We start from the raw sequence: 13,343 nt of genomic DNA, 5'->3' as shown, positions 1-13,343 counted from the left end.
CCCAGACTCCTGTAGAGCATATAATGGAAAGTGATCTGCATTAGGGCCCCAAAAATCATAAAACATCAAGTTATTTTCAGAAGGTAAAACCAGAAGAGACTGTCTACATCATGGAGGAACAGGATGCAATGAGCCAGCACCCAGCGCACAGCCAGGGCCCCTCCTTCTCCCTCCTCTGCTTCATCTCAAAGAGCCACTCATCCTATTTGGCATCCTGTTCAGCACCAAACCTGAACACTTCAAGACTCCTTTGCCTCAGCAAAACCTTCCAACCCACCCAAACCAGCACAACTTCCTCAGCTCAGCATTCTGTTATCAGAACAGGCAGAGCAAATCCTGGCTCGAGTCACATTAGCAGTGCTTTAGCCACTAACAGCAAGAGCTGGAAGTACACCGACGTACAATTCAGGGCATGCAGGCTTAACAACTTGCCTACAGACATTACCTTACTGCAGCTGAGATGTGAGCACTTTGCCACGTAACTGCCATGGCAGGCTTCCATAACTTTCAGTTGAGAAAAACAGAGCAAGAAAAATGATCTGATTTTTTCATTACACCTACAGCTGATAAGAAGAACAGATTTTCATCGGAAAAAAAAAAAGTTTTATTGAAACCAAACTGTCTCATGGGAATTTATCCAATAAAAATAACCCGACAAGCACTTGTCAAAATATTTCAGTTCAGCAATATCAACTCAAGTAATTTCTGATGTTTTTTTGGCCTATATTTGCTTTTATGGTTGTATTGGATTACCTATCCTTACATAAAATTCTTAATTATGAAAGTATCCCACAGTAAAGACACAGAAGCTCCCTAACCAGATCTACTTATAAACTGTCATTGCTTTTTTTTGGCTGCATTAGTTCTAAAAATCCTTACAAAGATATTGTTTCTATCTAAGACTCCTGAAGTACTGAAATAAGTTGCATGCAAAGCTGTGAAGCCTGTGTCACCAGAGATCATTACGAACATTTAGGCAAAACCAGGAATGACTTAATGTTTGATTCTGCACAGAAGGAGACTTAACAACCTCCAAGCTGTCCTTGAAATCTCACTTTTGACATTACCTCTCTGCTGAGGCAATAAAGAACCACAGAAAAGATCCATCTCCCCTTCCCCACAGAGAAGACCAGCAAATCCAAGACCAGCACTGCACAGTTTCGGAGCTTGAGCTGCACAAAGTTCCTTGCATGGACTCCCTCCATGCAGCCCCCAGCCAGGAGCTTGTAAAGAAAGCTGCTAACACAACAGAGTGAATCTCACACTGAAGTTCTACCTTTCTGTTACCACAGTAGACAACAAATTAGTAGAAGTTCATGATACAGAAGTGAAAACACAAACCACCTACAAAGGAGAGCCGTAAAATTAACTGGGACAGGCTTTTTTTTTTTTTTTTTGGTCTAAGGAAACGATTCAATTCCCATAAAGCTCATGCAGAAGATATGCCCTCCAGCATCATTTTACTCATAAACTTCAGATGAAGCCAAGCACATACAGGAGTGGTAGCAGACTGAAAGGAGCCCACGACAAAGTCCCAAGGATTCCAGTTATTTGATACAAAGGAAAGACATTTGAATTATGTAGTCATGTAACTAAGGGTCAGCTGAAATAACACTTGCCACTCCACTATATTATCTCTTCTTCTCTCTCTGTATCATGATATGAAAAAAAGCAGCACCATCTGCCATCAAAACATGGTTTTTATTCACTGCAATTGGCTTCTCTGAAAAACAGCATCTCAAAATGCCTCCACACAGCTCATAAATAAAATACCCGAGCTCATTTAAGAGAAGAGCTCCAACAATTCAGTTTCCATTGGTGTAAATATATTGAATACAAATTTTACAGAGTGAGAGCTTTCTTCTTCTGCCCATAGAAGAATCAACTTGTGCTACAGCACACAGGAGAAATTAACCACGACCTTTAAACGTTTCCAGCATTTAGTGTAGCAGCAGATTCTTATCTTGTGAAACCAGAGCTGCTATAATATCAAGAGCTCAAAAAGCTTGCCCTGTTACATTATCATTTAGATCTCCGTGTTAAAAGATTGCCTGTTAGACCATTCCAATTAACTTCAACTCTAATCGCTTAGCTGTTAATTACTGAAAAATTTTGCCTAGGTCCAAAAACAAATGTTTTGCACTAAATAGCTTCAGTGATTTTGGGATTTTTGCTTGGGATCCGAAATGGCAAAACAGGAAATTACCAGCTGTATGCTGGACACACAGTGTTTATGTAAGCAAAGCCTGAGAACGGCCTTAACAAGAATGCAAGGCTGAACGGAGCAGATAAAAACATACAGTTCTATTTTACTCAAGTTGTTACAAGAATTTCCTGTAAAAAAGGTTGTTATTTTTCATGCTGACAAATGCTTGAGAAGTTGAACATGAGTGTCTTAAGACAGTTTTGCTGGAGACTAACAGACAGTACTGCATATCTGAGCAAAACCAGCAACAACAGAGCATGCATCTCACTACCCCATGAAAGATCATGAACAAGATTTCGAGTTTGTGAGAGAAATATGTCAGAAATCCACAAGAAACATGAGAATCTAGAACTGGAGTACTTGAAGTTTTGCTGACAGTAAAGCAGATGTCGCTTGGTGAGAGCTCTTAAACCAGAAGAGGAGGTTGCAGTGGCTGTGCCAAAGCCTCTGGCAGCATCAATGCACTACAGTTACTAAAACACACACTGCAATAAATGTTGGATATCTGTGATCAATTTAGACAGCTGTACGATTTTCAAATTGTGTGATGAGCTCCATCAACAGATACAACCCTGAAGCAATGAAATGCAACTGGAATCATAGGAACAGTGAAAACAGACAGTCTTGCTCATTCTGGGCTTGAAGGTGAGAAGGAAAGGTGAACTCAATAATGACAACTGTGAGGGCATCAGGCACTTAAAACCTGGAACAGGCATGGCACACAGTCACTGTTATGAAATGCACTCACAGCCAACGGCCAAACACAGACATTCAGTTCTGAAATCAAATGAGACACTTAGGTGCAATGCCAAGAGGATTAATAGATCTAGGCACTGCCCGAATGCCTTCACATAGCTTATTCACACAGTATACAAGAGCATGAAATTGCAGTGTGGCAGAAACTGCACACTTCTCATATGCACAAATGTGTGCACAGTGAGAAAAAAATTCATGCCGTGCACTTCAGCATGGGCTTTCCAAACAGCCAAATAATTCAGATTTATTTCAGTCCCACTAATAACATCAACAGACTGGAGAATAAAACATTCAGCTGGTCTATACTGCATTTGGGAGACAATTTACTTTCTAATGCCTGGCAAAATGAGATGAAAAGCAAGAACAAGGCTGTTTTTTTCCCTGCAATAACTTACATCAAGTTTCATCAGGGTTGAAAGGTCTTTCTTCGCTGCTTCGAGGATGGCATCGATGGGTTTGCTATTAGAGGATTCCTGTGCAGCAAGCTCACGATCAGTGTAATGGAACACTGCTAAAGGAGTTCTTGTCACCGTCACAGTCTTCTTCAATATGGACTGCATTGAACAGACAGAAAACAAGCATTCTGAACATTAAGACTGGCACCTAAGCAGCAAGTACTCTCAATCTCACACATTCTCACAACCACCACAACTGGTGGCCAAAGAAGAGGAGGGAAAAAAAAAAAAGAAAAAGGTTGGTTTCCTAGACAGAAACAGCTTGCTAACTGCATTATCTTATGTCTTTATGCAAAGCTTGACACTAGTGAAACAAAGAAACTTATCAGAGTTTATGAAAGAAAAAAGTGTGACTTTCCAGAAGCTGTCAACTTCGTGGAACAAAACTCCACCAACACAGCATGCAAAGATGGAGAAAGACAAAGGGACCATGAGGGCAAACTGAGACACGGCTTCTTCTCAGATTTTGATTTTAAAAGTTTTACGGTCCCAGAATATTGCTGTGCTCTAATTTCCAGATCAGCTTTGTAAATAAAGCACTCAAGAACAGATTTATAAGTCACGACTGAAAGTCTGACAGGAAGCTCACAGGTTTATACAAGTCTTTAATGCCTTGCTGTATACAGCAGCTCTGACTGATACAACGTGGTTCCAAACAACCCTCTCAATGAGTCAGAGGAAGGTAATGTTTAAAAATCAAGCAGTTGCAATGGTCACAAGGGAAATTTCCCTTGTCTTGATGAGGAAATCGGCCTTTATTAGACAGGGGGAATTCCAGAAAGTTCCAAGATCTTCACTAAAAAACCTGAACAGTTACCAAAAGCATGCTGCAAGTTTAGAACAAAGCAATACAAGAGAAACAAATGTCACAACTCATACACAGATTAATACATTCAAATTACTCAAAGGAAGAGTAAGGAGGTACAGTGTGAAAAATATGCTGGATTCTCCAAATGAAACAACCCACCTTGCCCACAGCAGGACTGCTGTAAGCCTCCTCTGGGCTGAAGTGCACTCTGGCTCTCTCATATGCCATGTCCATGTCTGACTTCGCACCGCTGGAAGTACCTACAAGCAACACAGAATTTTCTTTTCAATATTCCCATGTTTAGAGTACCTTAGAAATACCAAGCAGCATAAAAGTTCAAGCATCTTTATGTGCATGCTTGTCCTTTCAGAAGCCGAGGACTGAACAAAGCGGCACCTTCACGTCCCAATGTATTTCCTGCTTCTGTTTGACCTGGAAGATCCGATACAAATTTCTGATTTTCCCATTTGAACTCATGAACACGATATGTACCAAGATTCCCTCAGCAAAAGATAATCATTCTGGATCTGAAGCTCATCAGGCATCCCCACCAAATTTACAGATTTGCCTCAGCGTTTCCAGAAAATGATGCTTCCAAACTTTTGTCTAAACCAAAAAACGTTTTATATCCATTGCACTGCAAGTTTTCATGGAGAAAATATTATGATCAGCAAGTTCCCCTGGAGTCTCTCCATGAAAATCATTCCCTATGCTTCCACCCATGCCTGAAAGTTATTTAGGATCTTTTCTACAGTTGGTCCAAACTCTCGATGCACCTCGCGCTCTCAGAGACACACGACGACCTCTCTTGCAGGTCTCACTTCATGCATCCATTGGCAGTCACTCAAAACTTCTGGTCCTTACCTGCTAATGTTTAACACATTTAATTACATTGGCTCCTTGGCAGTTCCAAGCACTTTCTAGGTACTTGTCTGAGATGCTCAGTAACACGAACAGAACTGGAAAGCATTTCTGATTAATTACCTTAAGCAGGATACCCACATACCAGCCTGATGACTCACACAACAGTTCAACTCTGTTAGATAACTAAGAACCACGCAGAGAATACAGCTTCTTTTAACAAATAAACCTGTAACAACTCCAAAAATATCTCAGGAAATAAACAGTTTCCAGAAAAGATTCCTATCATAGAGAAAAATCAGACAAAGAAAAAATCCAACGGTACCAGGGATTCAGACCTGCCTGAGAAAACTCCTTTCCATGCTGCCTACCAACATGAACAATTCCTTTGCATGTCATAAATCCACATCTGTCACCAGGGTTGTAACATTACAAAATCAGTCTCCAAACAAAACAAAGAAACAAAGGCCCCAACAAGCCACCCCAAAGATGCCATCAGCAAAACTTACAAACCACACAATCAGGAAAGTGCTCTTCCCACTAGGAACTGAATGCCATACACAGCAGAGATGTATACTGCAATGCTGAATTCTCCCCATTATTATAAGCAAGAAGTGCTGGACAGAAGCAGCATGGAACTCCATATGGACTGATCTGACTGCGTGTCAATTACATTGCCCAGCAAAACATAGTGTCAGCATAATTACTAAGACCCCATACATCAAGTGTACGTTAAATGTAAACACACACTACCCAGCTAAAACCTAAATGATCTGATGAGGGCCATGTAGGATGAAGAACATCATCCACTACTAGCTCTGCATGTTCAGAATCAGAGAAAAGAAAAAAAGGAGGGATTCTAAGAGTGAAAGAACGTCTACTAGATTTCTATTCAAAGTAGGAGCCTCTAATCTCAGTCACAGATACAAGCTTCCCACACAGCAATTAATTAAACTGTCTTGTTGCTCAAATGGGAGTTAGAAAGGATATAGCAGAAGAAGCTTTAACTAGAACTGTTGACTCAAAAGAACAGAAGGCAGTGGGAAACTCGAGAGTGGAATGCAATCCTGTTTGATGAACACATGCTCACTGGTATCCCACACACTGCTGGGATGGAAGTCACTGCAAAAACAATGGCAACTGACATATTCCTTGGCAGCACCTCAGCTGTCTCTTTCCTTCTGAGGACTCACTCACAGCTACCTGCTTTTCTTAATGCAGGAGACAATAAAGCACCACGTTTCAGAATAAACAACGCGTGTCACAGAAAGCAAGGACACTTGTTTACAGCTACAGAGCAGTTTCTCCCAAACAAGATTCTTCCCACTAGCATGCAGCAGCTAGAGGCAGCGTGCTTGTGCTCCCAAGCTAACAGAGCTCTTTCTCACAGGCTAGTCACCTCTTCAGGTGTGTCTGTACCAGTTCACGCAGCTGCATGTCAGGGCTTTAGTTCCAAAGGAAGACAAATCAACTTTTCTCCTTGATTAAAAAAGGAACAAATGAAAACAACAAAGATAATTGCTATGTAACCTGAAAAAATTAGGTCAGGAACACCTATGGCCAGGAGCAGTGATGCTAATGAAGTTATCACCTAAAAAAGATGCCACTGTTTAATTTAGTTAATCTAGTTCCTTCGTCCACCAGTTCAGTTGCCCCACGTGACCTAATGACATCTTTCTCCACATAAAGCATCAGTGCACTTAAGAGCAGACTAGCACGGGTTGGCAGGATTGCATTTCATCACTTACCACCCTCATTCACATAACTGCCACATTTGAAGTCAGCCAGCCATCCAACAAACAAATCAACATTCAAACCTCAGGGGCAACTGATGCAAAAGTGTTTTCTCCAAAATCATTTCCAGCATTTTTTGTTATTTCTAATCAGGCAGGCAAATCAAGGAGATACCATTGAGATAATAGCTCCTGTCTGACTCTAATAAAAGGTATTTCCCTTTTCTTAGAATTAGTAATCAACATAATCAATATCTCCACAGCATGGCAGCAGAATAGAATCTGAAATAGGATCATGATATTTTTATTACAGACACCGGAATGCCTTCTGTGCAAGTTAAGCAGTGACCACAGCCTAGAAATCAGCTCTGTTAACCGAGGCAAATCATAATTACCCAATCAGATACACTCTTCAGTCAGGAAAAATTAATTTTCTTTCTCTGCTAAGCTCAGTGTACCCTGACATAACACTTAGGACAGACAGAGGAGAGAGGAAGGACAAATGGACAGTATCACTGTTAAGTGTGCAGGGATCCTTGCACATAAAAGCTTTCATGCATGGACTCTGCCATAAAACCAGGCTGCATGGGCAGTTTTCACTTAAGAACTCCAATTACCTACGGGAAAAAGCATTTGTGTTCCAAGGCTCAAGTAAGTGTTACTTAATTCACCACCAAATCAAGTTTGCTGGTACATTTGCTAACACACAGTGAGAAGCAACCTAGCACATATGAAAATAAAGGCAGACGGCCATGAATCACTTCCATATTTTCCCTTTGTTTCCCTGGTTCAGAAAGAAGACCTGCTGATCACCACAGAATCACAGAATGGCCAGGGTTGGAAGGGACCTCAAGGATCACGAAGCTCCAACCCCCTGCCACACGCAGGGCCACCAACCTCCACATTTCAGAGCAGCCCAGGCTGCCCAGGGCCCCATCCAACCTGGCCCTGAACACCTCCAGGGATGGACGGGGCATCACAGCCTCTCTGGGCAGCTGTTCCAGCACCTCACCACTCTCACAGCACAGAACTTCCCCCTGACATCCAACCTCAACCTTCCCTCCCTCAACGTCAAACCATTTCCCCTTATCCTGCAGTTATTCCTTTGGACAGCAGCAGAGAAGTTTCTAAGCACAGTGAGGACATCATACATTCACATAGCAGAAACTGGAGAGGAAGCAAACAAATTCTCCATTGTTAAAAATTAACCAAGGTAATAAAAAGCTCTCTAGCCTTTCTTCTCTGCAATACATACTGGTAACTTCACTTACTAGCAAGAAGTGTTAAAAAACTCACCCTGGGGCAAAGCCATAGCACTGCAGGCTCCCTCATCTTGCCTCCCTTCTCTCTAAATCCACATTCACACTTTCACCTCCCCAGTTATTTAACAGCCACCATAAGAAATAAATGTATCTTCTAAAGTATCCAGGATAGTTTTATTCTGATTGTCCATTGTGACTTCTATGTTAACAGTATCTCCACAATCAGTACCTGCGTGTGACCTCCCAGTCATCTGAAGATGGTTGGTTTGCTACTCAGCTAACTGAAGATGGATGCCTTCCTTCCTGAATTCACCCAAGAAGTTCTAGTTTCTCTGCCTTGAATATAAAGCTAAGGCAAACAACTGGCTCAGAGGAAGACATTTACAGGACAGACAGCTGAAACTCACTGAAACAAACGCTGTGGGATCAAAACAGCAGAGCGTCATAAATGCCTCAACAGTGCATTCGATGATAAATCACCTTTATTATCCACTCTGAAAATATTCCCCTAAAAGCAATAAAGTCACGTTATGTGCTCTTTGGGACAATCAGCCAAGCAAGAGCCATATGTCATCTTTCCCATGAAAGATGATAGCAGATACAGCAGATTACTTGGTTTTGGGAAAATCAATGAATAAAAGCTCTTCATTCGCAGGGCTCTCGGTAGCCAAATGGCTGCTAATAGAGACAGCAAGGGAATGCTCTCCTGGATACAAGTTCATTTGTCAGTTCAGAAAATTAATGTCTGACCTTAGATTCAAACAAGTGAGGAAGCAGTGCCACTGTGAGATGATTATTTAACATAAACAAGATTATCTAAGTCAATGATCTAAGGGGAATGTATTTTATATAATGTACCTAATCTTATTTCCCAGCATTTAGCCAAGCAGTCCTTACCAGAAGTCTCTGTAGAGGGGGGTGAAGAAAGGCTTCTCCTGAAAATATGCTCAGGGTTTTCTGTACCAGAAATCCTCAATGGATCTGAAGTATAGAAACAAAGGTTACACAAATACAAGGGAATCCCTACTGAAATAAGTTTCACTGAGAGCAAGAACCTCTCAAAAACCAACTAACTACCGAAACTACCGAAATCTAACATACAGACTTTAATACATTCTAAAACACCAGTGTTAAACATTACGTTTAAACCAGTCTTCTGTTTTTAATTATTTTTTTCCTCTGAATCTGGACTGACAAATTCAGCTCATGCTGTTTTCCTAGGTGAAGCTTCCACACCAACACTGCAACACAAAAGCCTGCTTCGCTATTACCTACAGTACAGAATTTTTGCAGCTTCTCCTATGGGGTCAACATTAGATGCAACTTTTTATTTCTTCCTCCCACCCCCAGAATCCTTAACAGCACAGTAATGATCTCTTATTAAAGCTAAGGTTTATCCAAAGACTTCAAACCCAAAATTGATCAGTTAAGACAAGGCCCAGCTACTCTGATCAAATAAAAACCCTCTGACAAATAGCACAGCAACCAAAGAGCAGCACAAACACTAATTACTACCCATTTCCAGAAACATTACCCATTTCTGATGCTTCCCCAGCTTTCTCAAACTTCTCTCCACGCTCCTCCTCTGACACACTGGACGTTTGCCTTTTTACTGCTTTACTTGAACTTCCTCCAGATGTGACACTTGCCACAGAGACCAGTGGGATAGCTTGGTTCTGCTGCAAAAAGCAAGGTGAAAATGCAAACAAACACCCAGCCCTCTGCTTCCAGAGGGACAGATGTGCAGAAAATAGCATCTTACTATGACTGCACAGGTATACTAAGGATACACTTCAAGCCTTCCTACTTCAGACACCTATTTTAAAATAGCTTTTAAGCTGCATTCACAGCTCCCTTTTACTTGAGTCACCATCCCATATATGATGAAAGCTTATTACAGCAGAAGCAATATTCCAATTAACCAGACTGTGCTTTTGGAGGCACACTGGGAAGAACACAGCTCTCCATCAGAGGAGCAGAAGAATCTGTTAAATTTCCAGTCACTGTGATCTGTTAATGAGGCAAGGAGTTCAGGAAGCACAGCCTTGACAACCTCAGGTAGGTAAAGCGACCCCTGTGGGTTGAGCCCACGTGCTAAGGAAATCAAGAAAAACCATAATGAATATCAGTTTGGTATTCCATTGTCAGCTGAGAGAGTTTTTGTTCATTTTCTTTCACAGATCTGTGATCAGCCTTGTTCCAGCACACTCCAGAGCTATGGTCTGGCAATTATTTGTCAGAAGATATGCTGTAAATTATGTAAACTACAGAGTCTGTTTGAGACATGCAGTGATACTACATCAGTCTCAAAAGCAACTTCATTTTCAAGATATCATCCAAGCAGCTATTAGAACTATGACAAGTTGAAGTGTCTCAGTAACATTACGACAGGTCAGGACTTGCTGAAATGTACTCATGTACAGAAGCAGAAGTGAGACATTTCTTCCAACTTTTAAAGTTTTACCTCCCTACACATCCACCCCTAAGTACCTGCACAGGATTCATTTTAGGGCTGGTTACCTTCCCTCTTCAGTACTGCATGATTAAAATAATATGCAATATTCACTTTATAATCTTCTGAAACAAGCAAAGCCTCTCTATGCCACTGACAGGCATAACAACAGCAAATAAAATGCACCCCAAACTTACACAATTGAAGAGCTCAGTAGTCAACCCAAGGTAGTTGTGCAAGGCAAGGAAAGTCACTCTCTGCAGCCTCACCATGATGATCTACAAATGGGAAATAAAAGGAGGTAGGAATGGTTTCAATATTATCCCACATTCGTTCTTGCATTCAGATACAGTCATTAGGATCAGAGCACTTGAAGGCACTTTCGAACAAACCTCAGACTGCTCCCTAAGCAATAAGAGCTGAAATTCCTTCTTAGCAGGTGATAAATTAAGGCAAATTAAGACTAAAGTGATTTACCAAAGGCTTAACAGTCACTTGACAGAAAAAGTGAAGTAACAAACTGGAAAAATCTCCCAAACACCAAATATCACTTTTCATTTTTTCCCGTAAACATCAGTAACAAACATGCCTTAAAATGAAAGCTTTTGTGTTTCTCATTAAAAACCAAAAAGTTATTTCAGCTTTGTCCATCAAAAAAAAAACCTGTGCTGCTGCTCAGCAAACATTAAACTGGCATAAGACACCACTGCCACCTCGCTTTCATCTGCTCTGACAGCTTATCCCTGCTCTTCTGCCATTCTCTCTTTGGTATCAGCTCTCACGAAGCAAATTAAATTGGTACAATGATCTGTTCTGCCACCAGTGTTACGAGGTTCGTGGATCACACATAAATCACCTGGGTATCAGAACAGCAAAAGGAATTAACAGTCACAGTAAAGCAAAAGAACAGATCAGAATGATCACATGCATCCCTTACACCAGTGGGACAATGCACCACTCAGCAAACCCTAAAACCAACACCACTCCCACACAGCACCTTGCCCCTGCTCTGGCTTCCACCTGCAGGTGTATGGCAGATGTGCAGTACTTGAAGACCAGCAAAGTTCCTGCAAGGCCAAGAAGCTTCAAACACTAATATACCACTAATACAAATAGCTCTTTCCTGAGCTGCTGACAATTGCTTCTGAAGCAGGCATTCACACCAGACTGAATGCTGTTAGCTTTGCAAAGCACCACCACTCTGTAAAGCTGTTTCTTGAGGACTGTGGCTCTTTTTTTTTTTCTTTCAGAATATAAAATTGCTTCCCATGCTGTAAGTCATCCTGAAACCTTGCTGGGGCATTAACCCATCAGAGCCAGAGAGCTTACAGCACAAGCTGGGATGACGGGCAGAACTATCACATTTTACACATATATGTTGCTTGCTTCTTCATGTAACCATACAGCTCTAAGAATGGGAGGAATAGCAAAGCTAGCCCAGATTTTGAGAGGTTGTTACACTGAACAGTTCCATATCTGCAAAAGGATGAGGTTTTGCTGAACCTGAACATATCTCCCCCATAATGTTGAAATTACTGTCAGAAGCTCTGTCTCAATTTCATTTTGTTTGGTTTTAGTTCTGCTGAGCAGCAAAACGTACCTGCACCACTCTAACAAGAGTTTCAGGATATTTCTGGAAGACATCTTGAAAGGCACTCGCTGGCAGTCGCAGTATGTTGGACGGAGTGGCTGCCCGGGCTGAGACTGTTTTGTATGGAGCAGGGTGACCCTAAGAGAAAGTCGCAGAGCCGTAAGTTAATTCCGCTGATTCCCTGCTCATTTCGTCCCAACTGCTTCCCAAATTTCTCCTTTGCTATTGAACATCCCTGGGAGAACCACCTGAGCACAAACTGCCCTGACCTCCTGCCCTGTGCCCTCCAGTCGGTGTAATGAGGGCAAGGTGGTCAGGTGAATTCACACAGGCAGTTTCACCAGCACTGCACTGAGGGAGAGGAAATAGGAGCTACAAGGAGGTGTATCAGGGTAAGAAGATCTGGCTTGTCTGTCTCTCAAGTCTGTTATAGTTTTATTGAAGGCAAAGCCAGGCTTCAAGCTTTGTTACGTACAGAATGGAATACGGCCAACAAACAACACAAAACAGGCAGACTTCTTGTGTTCTAAATAAATAAATACATATGTATGAAATATTCCAAACGACAAAGCCAAGCACCTTCTGTGCGCTTCAGATGATTTGGGTCCAGGCCACTCTGCCTCAAGAGAAGAAAAGATAGATGAACAAACCAACAAAAGATAGAACTCCAAGGGCAGAACGCAGAGGTTTTTGTTCTGGAAGACAAACCTGTGGTTCAGGATTTTTCTCTCTTTAATCAGAACAGATGTTCACCAAAATCTACTGGCAAATACTTGCATGGAACTTTCCACACAACATTCCTTGCACCCCATCAATAAACACTGAGAAGCCATTCGTTCATTTTCCAATCAAAGAAGCACTGATTTATCTAACATTTCTAAGGTAGAACCAGTCCTGTAGGCACTGAACAGACAAACACAATTACTGCAAGAGAATTTTTGCCTTCAGAATACGGGAGCACCAAAGCAGCCACTGCAGAAAATAACACTGCAGCTCTGCCTTGCTGGTCTGGAAGCCACAGTGAAGCAGATTCTAAAATTAAATTAAATTAATTGGAACCAATTTCTTAATTACGCCAACTTCAGCTGACCTTTTTATAAAATCTGGGATGGTATTAATAGATCTGATTTTTAAGTTCTGGAGGGATTTGCAGTTTTAAATATCTCTCTGATCTACAGCTTAGAGCTACAAGGTTTTTCCCAGTTCGTCTCAGTTTCTT

At 41.5% G+C, this 13,343-nt stretch overlaps 1 protein-coding gene across 1 annotated transcript in view; it reads right to left on the bottom strand.

Moving 5' to 3' along the window:
* Positions 1–13,343, bottom strand: part of PNPLA7 (patatin like domain 7, lysophospholipase) — a gene marked incomplete at both ends in the record, with an annotated part of 115,029 nt that overhangs the window by 88,005 nt on the left and 13,681 nt on the right. Inside the window, 6 exons of the mRNA XM_079544898.1 lie at positions 3,358–3,516; positions 4,385–4,485; positions 8,979–9,062; positions 9,616–9,760; positions 10,731–10,811; positions 12,134–12,262. Of these exons, the coding sequence (XP_079401024.1) occupies positions 3,358–3,516; positions 4,385–4,485; positions 8,979–9,062; positions 9,616–9,760; positions 10,731–10,811; positions 12,134–12,262 (699 nt within the window). The remainder of the gene's footprint in view (positions 1–3,357; positions 3,517–4,384; positions 4,486–8,978; positions 9,063–9,615; positions 9,761–10,730; positions 10,812–12,133; positions 12,263–13,343) is intronic.

Source organism: Tetrao urogallus (assembly GCF_951394365.1).
Source record: "Tetrao urogallus genome assembly, chromosome: 19".
Lineage (NCBI taxonomy): Eukaryota > Metazoa > Chordata > Aves > Galliformes > Phasianidae > Tetrao > Tetrao urogallus.
This window is presented reverse-complemented; position numbering and strand designations above follow the sequence as displayed.